The sequence below is a fragment of the Aspergillus tubingensis genome (assembly GCF_013340325.1).
Source record: "Aspergillus tubingensis WU-2223L DNA, scaffold_3, whole genome shotgun sequence".
Taxonomy (NCBI): Eukaryota; Fungi; Ascomycota; class Eurotiomycetes; order Eurotiales; family Aspergillaceae; genus Aspergillus; species Aspergillus tubingensis.
The window spans coordinates 712,980-725,186 of record NW_023336277.1 but is presented as its reverse complement, the minus strand read 5'-3'; the positions used below and the strand labels follow the sequence as shown (position 1 = coordinate 725,186).

The 12,207-nt window shown below is 51.8% G+C and overlaps 5 protein-coding genes across 5 annotated transcripts; 2 read left to right on the top strand and 3 right to left on the bottom strand.

Annotated features, from left to right (window-relative positions):
* Window positions 1-29: 29 nt before the first annotated feature.
* AtWU_01449 (60S ribosomal eL24 domain-containing protein) lies at window positions 30-2,952 on the top strand (the record flags this gene model as incomplete). The annotated part of the gene is made up of 8 exons (XM_035496563.1): window positions 30-70; window positions 165-601; window positions 675-892; window positions 950-1,204; window positions 1,257-1,330; window positions 1,809-2,055; window positions 2,210-2,353; window positions 2,668-2,952. 8 exons carry the CDS (start codon window positions 30-32, stop codon window positions 2,950-2,952), a joined length of 1,701 nt encoding a protein of 566 aa, XP_035352456.1.
* A 1,151-nt stretch (window positions 2,953-4,103) lies between these two features.
* gup1 (glucosamine 6-phosphate N-acetyltransferase) lies at window positions 4,104-4,723 on the bottom strand (the record flags this gene model as incomplete). The annotated part of the gene is made up of 2 exons (XM_035496562.1): window positions 4,104-4,193; window positions 4,268-4,723. The coding sequence occupies 2 exons, from the start codon at window positions 4,721-4,723 to the stop codon at window positions 4,104-4,106; spliced, it is 546 nt and encodes a 181-aa protein (XP_035352455.1).
* An 820-nt stretch (window positions 4,724-5,543) lies between these two features.
* AtWU_01447 (class II fumarate hydratase) lies at window positions 5,544-7,561 on the bottom strand (the record flags this gene model as incomplete). Its single annotated transcript, XM_035496561.1, has 6 exons — window positions 5,544-5,730; window positions 5,789-6,806; window positions 6,865-6,980; window positions 7,073-7,110; window positions 7,175-7,219; window positions 7,322-7,561. The coding sequence occupies 6 exons, from the start codon at window positions 7,559-7,561 to the stop codon at window positions 5,544-5,546; spliced, it is 1,644 nt and encodes a 547-aa protein (XP_035352454.1).
* Window positions 7,562-8,059: 498 nt separating this feature from the next.
* Window positions 8,060-9,296, bottom strand: AtWU_01446 (alpha/beta hydrolase; the record flags this gene model as incomplete). Its single annotated transcript, XM_035496560.1, has 3 exons — window positions 8,060-8,317; window positions 8,388-8,705; window positions 8,769-9,296. 3 exons carry the CDS (start codon window positions 9,294-9,296, stop codon window positions 8,060-8,062), a joined length of 1,104 nt encoding a protein of 367 aa, XP_035352453.1.
* A 1,296-nt stretch (window positions 9,297-10,592) lies between these two features.
* AtWU_01445 (putative aspartate transaminase) lies at window positions 10,593-11,991 on the top strand (the record flags this gene model as incomplete). Its single annotated transcript, XM_035496559.1, has 3 exons — window positions 10,593-11,669; window positions 11,742-11,847; window positions 11,927-11,991. The coding sequence occupies 3 exons, from the start codon at window positions 10,593-10,595 to the stop codon at window positions 11,989-11,991; spliced, it is 1,248 nt and encodes a 415-aa protein (XP_035352452.1).
* Between the last annotated feature and the right edge of the window lie 216 nt (window positions 11,992-12,207).

Sequence of the window (12,207 nt, the reverse complement as noted above, 5' to 3'; positions counted from 1 at the left end):
CACTCACATTGACCATCAACAACAGCACAATGAACAACGAGGACAATATGGACACCTCTGGAGAAGCAACGTATGTTTTCTCTTCTGATTGTATATCACCAGCAGAATTGGAGGAAAAGAAGCCATGCTAGTTATTTTGATATATCTGACACCCACCATTCTAGAGACCAGCCTCACTCCTTTCGAGCAGAAAGCGAGGACCCGGTTTCTAACCTCACTCAACTGACCGACGACATCACCAGCCAGCTCGCCAGAGCATTTCACATCACAGACCATCACGATGACCCGCTTTTCTTTCCAGCTTTGTTTACAAATCCTGTGAATATGACGGCAACAGAGCAGGATTTAAAGGAAGACCCCAATGCAATGTCCCTAGACTCTTCTCCCCAGACTCTGCACTCAGTGTTTGGAGCTGGTGCGAAGCCCAACACACAACAATCCCCTTCAACCAGTGCTGGTTCTCAAGAGATCAACAATACAACTGCTGCAGCTCGCAACCTCGCAGGCATTCTGAAGAAGAATAAAGGCGCGAAGACAGGGAAGAAGGTCCAGTTCGCAGCCTCTCCAGGAAAGGTAGTAAAGTGCTACAAATCTTCTCCAGGTGAGTATTTTCACTTTGGGTATATTTGGTACCATAGTGACAGCTGATCCAGAGCTTAAGAAGAGGGACTAAGCAATGGCTTCCTGGCTCCGTCCACTTAAGTCCATCCTTGAGTACGTCTGGCCCCAGGAAAGACAGACTGCCAAGCAAGACAAGAAAGTCATTGTTTTCCGCCGAGCAAACCTCGTGGATAGGGATAGTGACAAGGACATGGACAAGGACGAGGAAGGAGCAGGCACGGACTACCACGATAGCTCTCCAATTGGGCGCGCGAGCTCGATGGACGACCTGGTAACTTTTTACCGAAAGCCCAGAACTATTAGCCTATGCCTGCTAACAGGATGACAGGTCGATTACATTCGCCAGACCACAGCTTGTCCTAAGCAAACGCGCGACCCCAAAGAAGATTGGAAACGCAAGAGAAGTGGTGACACTAGAATTTGGAATTATAGAAACCCATGGTGCACCAAATGCTACGGGGAATGCCCTCTTTGCGGTTCCGCCTGTTGCGTGTACGAGGAACTGAGGCGCGCAGTCGCGGATGAGGGATCAGATCCTCTAGTGGCACGAGACCGCAGACGGCTAATGGGCCTCATGGAATCTGTGGGAGCCTACATCAAGGACGCGAGCACGTTCTCCTTGTGTTCAACGCCAGGTTGCGGAAAGCATGTCTGCCCGTCCTGTTGCGGAATATGCCCGGACAAGAGTTGCCGAGACATCCAGTGCAAGGTGAGCAGCGGATATTACTCGTTTCTTTTCAAGTAGTGCATGAGTCCGTATTAACACCGATGCTGTTAGGAGTGCAAGGCAGATCCCTGGGCCGTATGCGACTGGCACGAGTAGTCAGCGGGGCGCCACGTTATGAAGCACGACAATATCATGACGAAGTTACGATAATATGCCGATGAAAATTCATCGTACAGCAGTCAGAGATAAAGTTCCAAAGGAAGCTCCAGATCTATTAGCCGTTGAAGGGTGGTATGGAGGAGTCTTCGGCAGAAGATGGCAGTTCTGATGATATTAGGTCATTATCCGGAGGGAGAGAATAGCGAGCATTGAGGCCAATGTATGTATTATGAAAGTCATCAATGCAGATATGCGACCATAATTCCAGTTAACTTTTCAAATTAAATTATTAAACCGTCAAAGTCCTAAGTAATACAACCTTAAATCCAAGTCATCAAGCACATACATCCCGATCCCCAAGATCTGGAGAAGTCGAGGCGGCAGCCAACCAGCCAAGGGCAGGGGCGGTCACGTGGCACCGCTTAGCGAGGCTCCGCACCGCACCACAATTGTGTCAGTCTCACGAACAGCTCGCCGCAGAGACCGCTTCGACTCAACCACCCAACGCCAACCGACAACATCTCGTCTCGACCGGCTGCGCATCTCAGACGTTCAAGATGCGTACCTACGACGATTCTTTCAGCGGTCAGAAGATCTACCCTGGAAAGGTGCGTTTTGATGTCCCTTTCCCGCCAGCAACTTTCATAAACGACCGGCCTCGAAATTCGCCACGAAAACCTACCATTACACCAGACCCTTCACCAATACATACAAAAAAATAAGGATATATCAAGTTGACGGTTGATTTTTGAAAAATTATAGGGTAAGCTGTACGTCCGTGGCGACAGCAAGATCTTCCGCTTCCAGAATGGAAAGTCCGAGTCCCTCTTCCTCCAGCGCAAGAACCCCCGCCGCATCGCCTGGACTGTCCTCTACCGTCGCCAGCACAAGAAGGGCATCTCTGAAGTCAGTACCCGCCATTTATCCCTTTGGATTCGTTGAGTTTGTTGTTTCGTTGTTTTGTTGCATGGGTTGGAAAGAGGAGGACCTACTGGAGTGATGCATATGTCATCGAACTACGACGCGAACATACATCAATATGTGATTGGATATGACGGTTGAATCTATCTTCGATGATATACCGGATGGGATGAACTACAACCCGGTGGTGGCAGTGGAGACTATCGCAACAACATCGAAGGAAGAAAGGGGGATATATGTATAAGGTTCCATAAAAGGAGACCACATGCTGACTGGGACCCTTTTTTCCAAACCTACAGGAAGTTGCCAAGAAGCGCACTCGCCGTGCCGTCAAGAGCCAGCGTGCCATCGTTGGTGCCTCCCTCGACGTGATCAAGGAGCGCCGCGCTCAGCGCCCCGAGGCCCGTGCCGCCGCTCGCCAGCAGGCCATCAAGGACGCCAAGGAGAAGAAGGCCGCCAACGAGAGCCGCAAGCGTGCTGAGAAGGCCAAGGCCGCTGCCTCCGGCGCCAAGCCCGCTCAGCGCATCCAGAGCAAGCAGGGTGCTAAGGGCTCTGCCCCCAAGGTCGCTGCCAAGTCGCGTTAAAACGGATTAGAGGCGGTACTGGCTGTTGGGACTGGGATGAAAGTAAAAGGAATAAGAAATGACAACACTTATGGGGGTGGGAATATGTTATGGACATAGGGAATTTGGGAGGTTATTCTAATTCAAAAAAATAGAAACCCCCCAACGAGGAAGCATTTTTTCTTTTTGCCTCATCAAAGATTTCTATTCTCCAAAAACATCATCAAACGAATTTCCTTGTTTTGTTTTCCCTTGCGGCGTATGAGCGTTGGGTAAGGGGGATCAGATACTACTTACTGTCCTTTTTTGCTCCTTCCTCTTCGGATTTGAACCAGTTTCTTATTCGTTTATTACGCCGTTTTCTTCTCTCTCCCCCAAGTGGTATGTCTTCAAACTTAGTACTTTACCCAGGAAAGGAATATGGAAATGGATGTGATATGAATACTTTCAGTCTTTCCTATGCGTACTAGTAGAAGCATACTCTGTAAGGAAGGTCCATGCGCAACATACATGATCTCATCGCTCTGGCCCTGGCCCTGGCCCAATCCTTCAGATCGGATACCCCGGGGCCTTATCACGTGAATCACCATACTACCTATATGTAAATCCATAGGGCTCAGACCTAGACTAACCGTTTCCGGTACCATTCTTCAAGTCCTCATGCTATTAATGCCTTAGGCACAAAAAGGCAGCAAGGGATAAAGTTGTATATATGGCATATGTTATTCTTATGTGAGTGAGAACGGTACCATGACAACCTATCAATTGCATATGAGTTTGTTTACTCATTTTGAGTACCTCGCTATTAATGTCCTAATGTATCTATACTCTCATGTTCACTGAGCTTTCAATATGTAGTTATTTCTCGCTACCATAGGGACTAAGGGTTCATACTACTACTTCTATAGAGATAGTACTAGATCTCTCTAACGATGAAGGCTGAATGAATGCCAGACAATAACTGACTGAATACCTGCAGTCATCCTGCAAATATATAATGCATAATATAAATCAACAACCATGAAACCCATCGAACAATAAGTCCCGACCTAACCCGTATCTAGACATCTATCTATATGTAGTATACAACAACAACAACGCCCGAACATGATGACAATCAACAACCCCGAAACAACAGTCCGGAGATATCTTCAATTATGCATTACCAGCACCTAATAATAATGAGCCATCTCCAATCCAGCACGCTTAAACCCACACTTGAGATAGAATCCCTCATTCGCCTCGGAGCAATCGAGAATACTCTGCACAGACACACACACCATTAGCATCAATACCACGCCTCAGAATAGACTTCAAAAAAAAGAGAAGAACATACCTTATAGCACCCCACCTGCGCAGCAACATAATCCAACGCCTGAATAATCCTCAACCCCAGCTTCTTACCCTGCTGACTCTTATCGACGGCAATATCCTCAATATGGCCAACAAGACCCAACTCGTGAATGAACTTGCGCTCAACAATCAAGCTGCCCGTGCCCACGATCCGGTCCTCTCCATCACAGATAACAAGCAGGTAGTATTCATCATTGCGCGACGAGATCCAGTCGTAGCGCTTGTTCCACTGCTCCTCGGTGATGGTGCCCACGGTCGTCAGCACGCGCAGCACATCCAAGTAGCCGCGGTTGTAGTCGGAGCGACGGACGGGGCGGATCTTGTAGCCTTCGGGCAGTTCGGCGGCCACGGAGGGGGAGATGAGGGTCGTGGGGAAGAGGGGGGCGTCGTCCTTGGAGGATTCGGCGGGGGGTTGGGTGAGGGTGGAGGTGTTGGTCATTTTGGCGGTGGTTGGGTTATTCGTCCGTCTTGGACTTTTTTATTAGAAAGAAAGAAGAGGTTTTTGAGGGCGAAGAGGTTTGTTTGTTTGGTGGTTTGGTTAAGGGAGGGCCCCTGGGTAGTGGCGGGGTTCAATTGAGTGAGTGGTGAAAACGGAGGTGGATTGTTGAAACGCTGGAATGAAGGATTTCTTCAGCGAGTGTGTCTGAACGAGAGACGGATGGTTTCCAACGAAGGTGAGTATTTGAAAGGGGAAAGGGATGAGAGAGAAGAAAAAAAAAAGGACAGGTCAGTCGAGTCAGTCGGTCAGTTCGGTCATGGAAAAGAAAGGGCCAGGCGGAGGTAATAAACAAGCAGTAAGAAAGGGCCCACGGTTTGCCTGAAACACCAAACACTTTGGAAATCCGCCCCTGACTACTTACTACTTACGGTTCTTTCCGATTGTATTGGCCAAGCTGATCTACCTTCAAAACCCTGATGGCGCAGCAACTTTACTACATCGTTAGTGTTCCTAATTTAAACACCACTTGACCGGTTCTCAGCAATCCACCGCCAGTCGTTGCTATCCGTGCATCTTGAACTATTCGATCGGCGGGACCGCTTTGGTGGTCCAAAAATAGCACACCCCGGGGTCAGCCCCGTCATCAGCCCGATTAAAAAATATCTATACTCCGTACAGCGAAGAGGATTTTCCAAGTAACAAGTTGAACATGAGAATAGTACAGTAGTATTCCTGAGTATACAAATATCTCCTAGGCAAAAGCTAGTCTTCGCTAGATGACTCCTCCAAGCTAAGCCAAAACATCTCTCCTGCTATACATCTATTTCTTCTCCTTGGGGCTCAGCATCAGCTCGGGGCGGACGTGCTTGTCAAAGTCCTCCTCGCTCAGAGCCTTCAGCTCCATAGCACTCTGCTTCAGAGTAAGGCCCTTCTTGTGGGCGTTCTTGGCGACCTTGGAGGCCATGTCGTAGCCAATGACGGGGTTGAGGCAGGTGACCAGCATCAGACTACACCACCGTTAGCTGTCTTCTTTACACGAATCTGATTTTGGAAGGAAATACATACCTCTCGTGGAGGAGAGAGTTGATGCGGGGCTCGTTGGCCTCCAGACCGTGAACCAGGTTCTTCTCGAAGCTGGTCATGCCATCGGCAAGGATGCGCACGCTGTGCAGCAGGTTGCGGATCATGAGAGGCTTGAACACGTTCAGCTCGAACTGACCGTTCATGCCACCGACGGTGGCAGCGACGTGGTTACCCATGACCTGGGAGCAGACCATGGTAAGGGACTCGCACTGAGTAGGGTTGACCTTGCCGGGCATGATGGAAGAACCGGGCTCGTTCTCGGGGAGGACGAGTTCACCAAGACCGCAGCGGGGACCGGATCCAAGGTAACGGATATCCTGGGCAATCTTGAACAGAGAGCAGGCCAGGGTGTTCAGAGCACCGGAAGCCTCGACAATCGAGTCGTGGGCGGCCAGAACCTCGAACTTGTTGGGGGCGGTCTTGAACTCAGTGCCGGTCAACTTGGTGACCTCAGCAGCAATAGCCTCGTCGAAGCCCTTGAAGGTGTTCAGACCGGTACCGACGGCGGTACCACCCTGAGCCAAGTAGCGGAGATGGGGGATGCTGGTCTCGACACGCTCAATGTTGCGGTCGAGCTGAGCGACGTAGCCGGAGAACTCCTGGCCGAGGGTGAGAGGGGTGGCGTCCTGCAGGTGAGTACGACCGATCTTGATGATCTTGTCGAACTTCTCAACCTTGACCTGGAGAGCATTGCGCAGGCTCCTCAGGGAAGGCAGGAGGGTGTTCTCCAGCTCCAGAACGGCAGCAATGTGCATGGCGGTGGGGAAGGAGTCGTTGGAGGAGGCGGACATGTTGACGTGGTCGTTGGGGTGGACGGGCTTCTTGGAGCCCTTCTCGCCGCCCAGGATCTCAATGGCGCGGTTGGAGATGACCTCGTTGGAGTTCATGTTGGACTGGGTACCGGAACCGGTCTGCCAGACGACGAGAGGGAAGTGGTCCATCAGCTTGCCCTCCGCAACCTCAGCGGCAGCCTGCTTGATGGCCTCACCGATCTTGGGGTCTATTTTCCAAGTGTTAACTTCGCCGAAGCTGTGCTGCCTTGATCGATAGCGGCTTACCGAGGCCGAACTTCATGTTCACTTCAGCAGCAGCACCCTTGAGGATACCGAAAGCCTTGACAACGGGCTCTGGCATGCGGTCCTGGGGCTGGTTGATGTCGAAGTTGCCCAGGGAGCTATTCTCGCACCGGTCAGCGTCTGCTCACTCCTCTGCCGGTCGCATGTCCAGTTTGCAGTATGGCAGCGATTGTTGAGGTCGGGATCTTACCGCTGGGTCTGAGCACCCCAGTACTTGTCCGCGGGGACCTAGAAAAGAGATCCGTTAGCATTTCCAGTCTATGCGCATCGCGTTTATGAGTGTAGCACATACCTCGATCTCACCGAAGGCATCAGTCTCAATGCGGGTAGCCGAAGACTAAAACAATAACCGATTAGCCACGTCTCCCACTGGGAACAGTTCCCCATAGCGAAGTCGTCCGCACGATAGATGCGAATCAATAGAAAGGGTAGAGCATACCATCTTGACGGTGGTACCGAAAGCTCTCTTGCTGGAGGTAGAAGTCAAGGACTGGAGACGGGGGAATTGTTGAACAGGTCGGCTATTGGAGCTCAGAAGACGACGGCAACTGAACGAGGCGGGGGTGAAAGCCACGGCAGTGCGGGCAACTGCGGGGGAAGCCGAAGCTCGAGATGCAGCATGTGTCAAGGAGGCCATCGAGCGCACCGCGGCTCGGGAAGTGTGGGCAGATGTCAACATGACGACCGGCTTTTGGTTCTATTCATCATCACGCGGTTAGTCAGTGTGGCTGACAGGCCAATGGTGCCATTTTGGGGGGACCACAATTCAAATCCTGTTGTGGATATGTGCGGGGTGTTGGTCGTACATTTTCTCTCTAAAATAAACAGAATAAAGGGACAGATCTAATGATATTCCAATTCTACCCAAAACCTGGGGGACGGCAAACAAACCACGCAGAAAAGAAGGGAAGAAGAAGAGCAGCAGCAGCCGCGCATATTTAATCCACCCCAACTGTTTCCGATACCGCCTGCCGAAATCTCCCGGCCCGGTAATGATCAGGACGCCGGTTACCCGTCTGCCACACCTTCGCTGCCCGGCCTGAATTGTATCATACGGTAAGGATTCTCGTCGGATAAACCATGATCCTGCTGTCTCTCCGCATCTCCATCTTCTTGTCTATCTGTACTAGTACTGCACTCCATCTCCGATATCCCTTCAACCGAACCAATTGATTGTTTAAACTGTCAGTTCCCGTTTCATCGCTTCACTAACCTTCTCAATGTATATACGGCCGCTCTCCATGATGCCATCCAACATGGCAAATGTGTGGGGAGCTCCTGCCATACGCATCATCTCCACTCGACAACCGGCAGCTTTCAATTTGGCAGCGTAACCCTCCCCTTCGTCCCGCAGAGGGTCCATTTCGGCGGTGAAGACCAACGCAGGTGCTAGTCCAGAAAAGTCAGGCGCAAACATGGGGGAGATCTTCCAGTCCTATAGTCCACATCAGCATTTTGCAGTTGTGTGCAGCTCTGGCTGCAGCAGTTACACGGGCACTACTCACCTCCTCTGAACGTGCTGGTCGGGGTACCCCCAAGAAGTGACGGTGGAAATAAGCCATCCTTGCGACGGGAAGAGCTGCGGTGAACTCCATCTCTCTGTAGGATTCATAGGGACAGTTCTCCCGATCGAAGTCGCCATCCGGAGTGTAGCCGCTGTGTAGATCACATACGGGCACGTTCAGCACCTGCAGACGCAACGGAATGCCAGCATTACGGCAGAGATGAGCGACCACGGCCGACAGGTGGCCTCCGGCCGAACAACCTCCAACAGCCATTCGATCCGGGTCAACATTGAACTCCTCTGCTTTCTGGGAGCGGATCTGCATGGGATGTCAGTTGGCATTGGTCATACCGGTCAATGTAGACAGGGAATAGTAGCTGACCCAATTGAAAGCGGCCCAGCAGTCGTCGACGGGGATCGGATACTTGTGCTCAGGAGCTAAACGGTAGTCGACATCAAACGCGACTAATTGCCCGTCCAGGCCATCGACGAGTGTCTTGCAGAAGTCATGATCAACTGAGAGATCGCCAAACACCCAGCCTCCCCCATGAAAGTTGACATATGCAGCCCTCTTCTTGGCTTTGCCATGCTCATCCAGTTTTGGGGCAGGCTCGAAGATACGAATGGTTATCTCGCCTCCTTCCACAGGACATTTCTGTTCCGTGATGCGGAAAATATCAGGGCCTTGAGCACGACCGTAGACGATGGCATACTTGGCGGGGTTCTTGCGGAATTCCTCGATAGGAACCTCATGGGTATGTAGCCTCCCAGCATTGTATTTGTTGTAGTGTTCCACGTAGACCGGGTCGAACCGAGGTAGCAACTCCGACGGAATGCTGTTATGAAGCGGTTGGAGAAGGACCCGGGGTCGTAGCTCTCTCAGGGTCTTTTCGTCATTGAGAGCAGGCATAGTGGTGGTGTCAGTCTAATCTATTGCATCCACTAGGGAAGTTGGTTCAAGTTAAGGGTCAGGGAGAGGTCGCTCTGACCATGTCCTCTAGTGAGGGACAGCTAACCCCTCACGACCCCTCATATGCTCGGCTCTCGATCCGTTATCAGGGAGTGGCTCATCTGTACAACCTTATTTCACGTGGAATACAAGCATCAATTGATGCCATCCTCGTCTTTGAGTGTCGGACAGCAGGGAATGACCACTATGATGCCTGGTCTTCTGATGATAGCTTCAATCGTTCTCGCGGAATATCCGCTCGGTTACTTTCGGATCCGACAGCGCTCTGAGCAATAGCCGGGTGTAGCCGTCTACTTGCTATAGCTCCGTCGCTGTCCGTCAATCAATATGACAGTAGCGATTGATAGTCTAATCAGTAGTTAGTAGATGGTTAGTAGGGTAGCATTGGTGGTTAATCATTGTCTCATTGACTACGTAGAATCGACTAACGGTCTATCCCACCCGGCAGCTGACTCGCATAGACAAAGCTAGTATCAATTCATCTGACATGGATCCTGCAAAGACAACAATTACGAACTGCGAGTGCGCTAAGCAATGTGAGGCAGGGACACGAAATCCGGCCCCTCGGAGTTGAAGGAGGATGACACGAGGAAGTGAGAGACAATAATATATCCAACTTCCTCCGTCAGTTACAGCTCCAGGCACAACGCAGGAAGGGTCGCATTCCCAATGTCTGGTTCGACCCACCACTGCGCCTCCTCAGGAACCTTTCAACGAGACAGACTTTGCCGTCATTGCATTTGCCGCATCGTCAGTGGCAAGAAACAAAAGCAAATCTCTTCGATCGACGTAGGCAGTTTGGGGATCGGGGGATTGAAGCAGCAGCGGGTATTTAGTTGTGACGCCAACCCGCACGGCTGGCGTCGCGATGGGCGATATCGGCCAATCCTCGCGGCTTCAATTCTTCATTCCACGCCCTGACTCATTGCTCAGTGCTCACACTGATCCACCTCCTTACTGAATTTAGCATACCCGTTCCTTTTTTTTCCCCCTCCCTCAGTAAATATCCGCTCCTCGTGTTGCATCGCGACTAATAGATCTTATTACGCCCTCCACCCTCTTTGAAATCTTTCCCTCCCTTGCTCCACCTTTTCGCACCGCCGCTTCTCTATCGGAAAATCTTACCGATTGCCCCTCCTCCACCTTATATACCTCTTCAGATCCTTTCCCTCAGATCTGAACTACTGGCTGCAATCACCTGAACACTCTACCAATTCCACTCCCACCACCACCACCATGACTGTCCTCAACCTGACTCCGCTACCGGCGGACGAGATCTTCGCCCTCAACCGCGAATACGCCAACGACACTTTCCCCGACAAAGTCAGTCTTGGTGTCGGTGTCTACCGCACTGACGATGGCAAGCCCTGGCCATTGCCCTCCGTCCGCAAGGCCGAGCAGCAATTGCTCGCCGAAGACAGCCCCTTCCGCCACGAATACACCGCAATTGAAGGCGACATCCCGTTCCTCGAGCTGGCTCGGGACCTGATGTTCGGCTTCGACTCCAAGAACCTGTGTGAGGAGCACAAGGCCCTGAAAGCCCGCATTGGCTCCGTCCAGTCCGTCGCCGGCACTGGCGCCAACCACCTGGGTGCTCTCTTCCTCGCTCACAAGATGAAGCCCAAGACCGTCTGGCTCTCCGACCCCTCCTGGGCCAACCACGTCACCATCTGGGACCTCGTCGGCGTCCCCCGCAAGACCTACCCCTACTACAAGCCCGAGACCCGCTCTTTCGACTTCGAGGGCATGATGTCCACCCTGGAATCCGACGCCCAGGAAGGCGACGTGATCCTTCTGCACGCCTGCGCGCACAACCCCACCGGTCTCGACCCCTCCAAGGAGCAATGGAAGGCCATTGCCGAGATCTGTGAGCGCAAGAAGATCTTCCCTTTCTTCGACTCCGCCTACCAGGGTTTCGCCTCCGGATCCGCCGACGAGGACGCCTGGGCCGTGCGCTACTTCCTCAACGAGAAGCCCCATATGGAGATGTGCGTTGCGCAGTCCTTCTCCAAGAACTTCGGTCTCTACGGCCAGCGTGTCGGCGCTTTCCACTACGTCGTCGCAGAGGGTTCCCAGGACCTCCGCGATCTCGTCGTCAACAACCTCTGCCACTTCATCCGCGGCGAGTTCTCCATGGGTCCTACTGGCGGTTGCTCCATCGTCAAGAAGGTCTTGACCAACGATGCCCTCACCACGCAATGGCACGATGATCTCAAGGTCATGAGCTCCCGTATCAAGGCCATGCGCGCTGCTCTGTACGATGAGCTCGTCCGTCTCGAGACCCCCGGAACCTGGAAGCACATCGTTGAACAGGTACATACCAATCCCTCCCTCACCTTTCCCCAGTCCCACAAACATATATACTAACCATGACAACCCTTCTAGAACGGCATGTTCTCCTACACCGGCCTCACCCCTACCCAGGTCCAAGCCCTGAAGGAGAAATACCACGTCTACCTCATCAAATCCGGCAGAGCTTCCATCAGCGGCCGTAAGCTTTCCCCCCCTACCCCACCCCCAATCTTAATCCCCACACGCACACCCACTAACCCTCTCTCCCCTCTCAACAGTGAGCCAGAAGAACGTCGCCTACGTCGCGAAAGCTTTCGATGACATTGTCCGCAACGTCAAATAAACACATCAACCTTTTCGGCTATTCGGGTAGTCATCTATCCTGCCCGAGTTGCATACACTATTCATAAGTGCTTCAACGCATACCAAAAAGAAAAACAAGAAAAGAAAAGGGGGGAAATATTTCTTTATAGCAGATAGACTTACCTCACCTCACCTCATCTATTTACGAGGTTAACGTACGCCATGAATGATGGGATAACGTACTATATGCGAATGA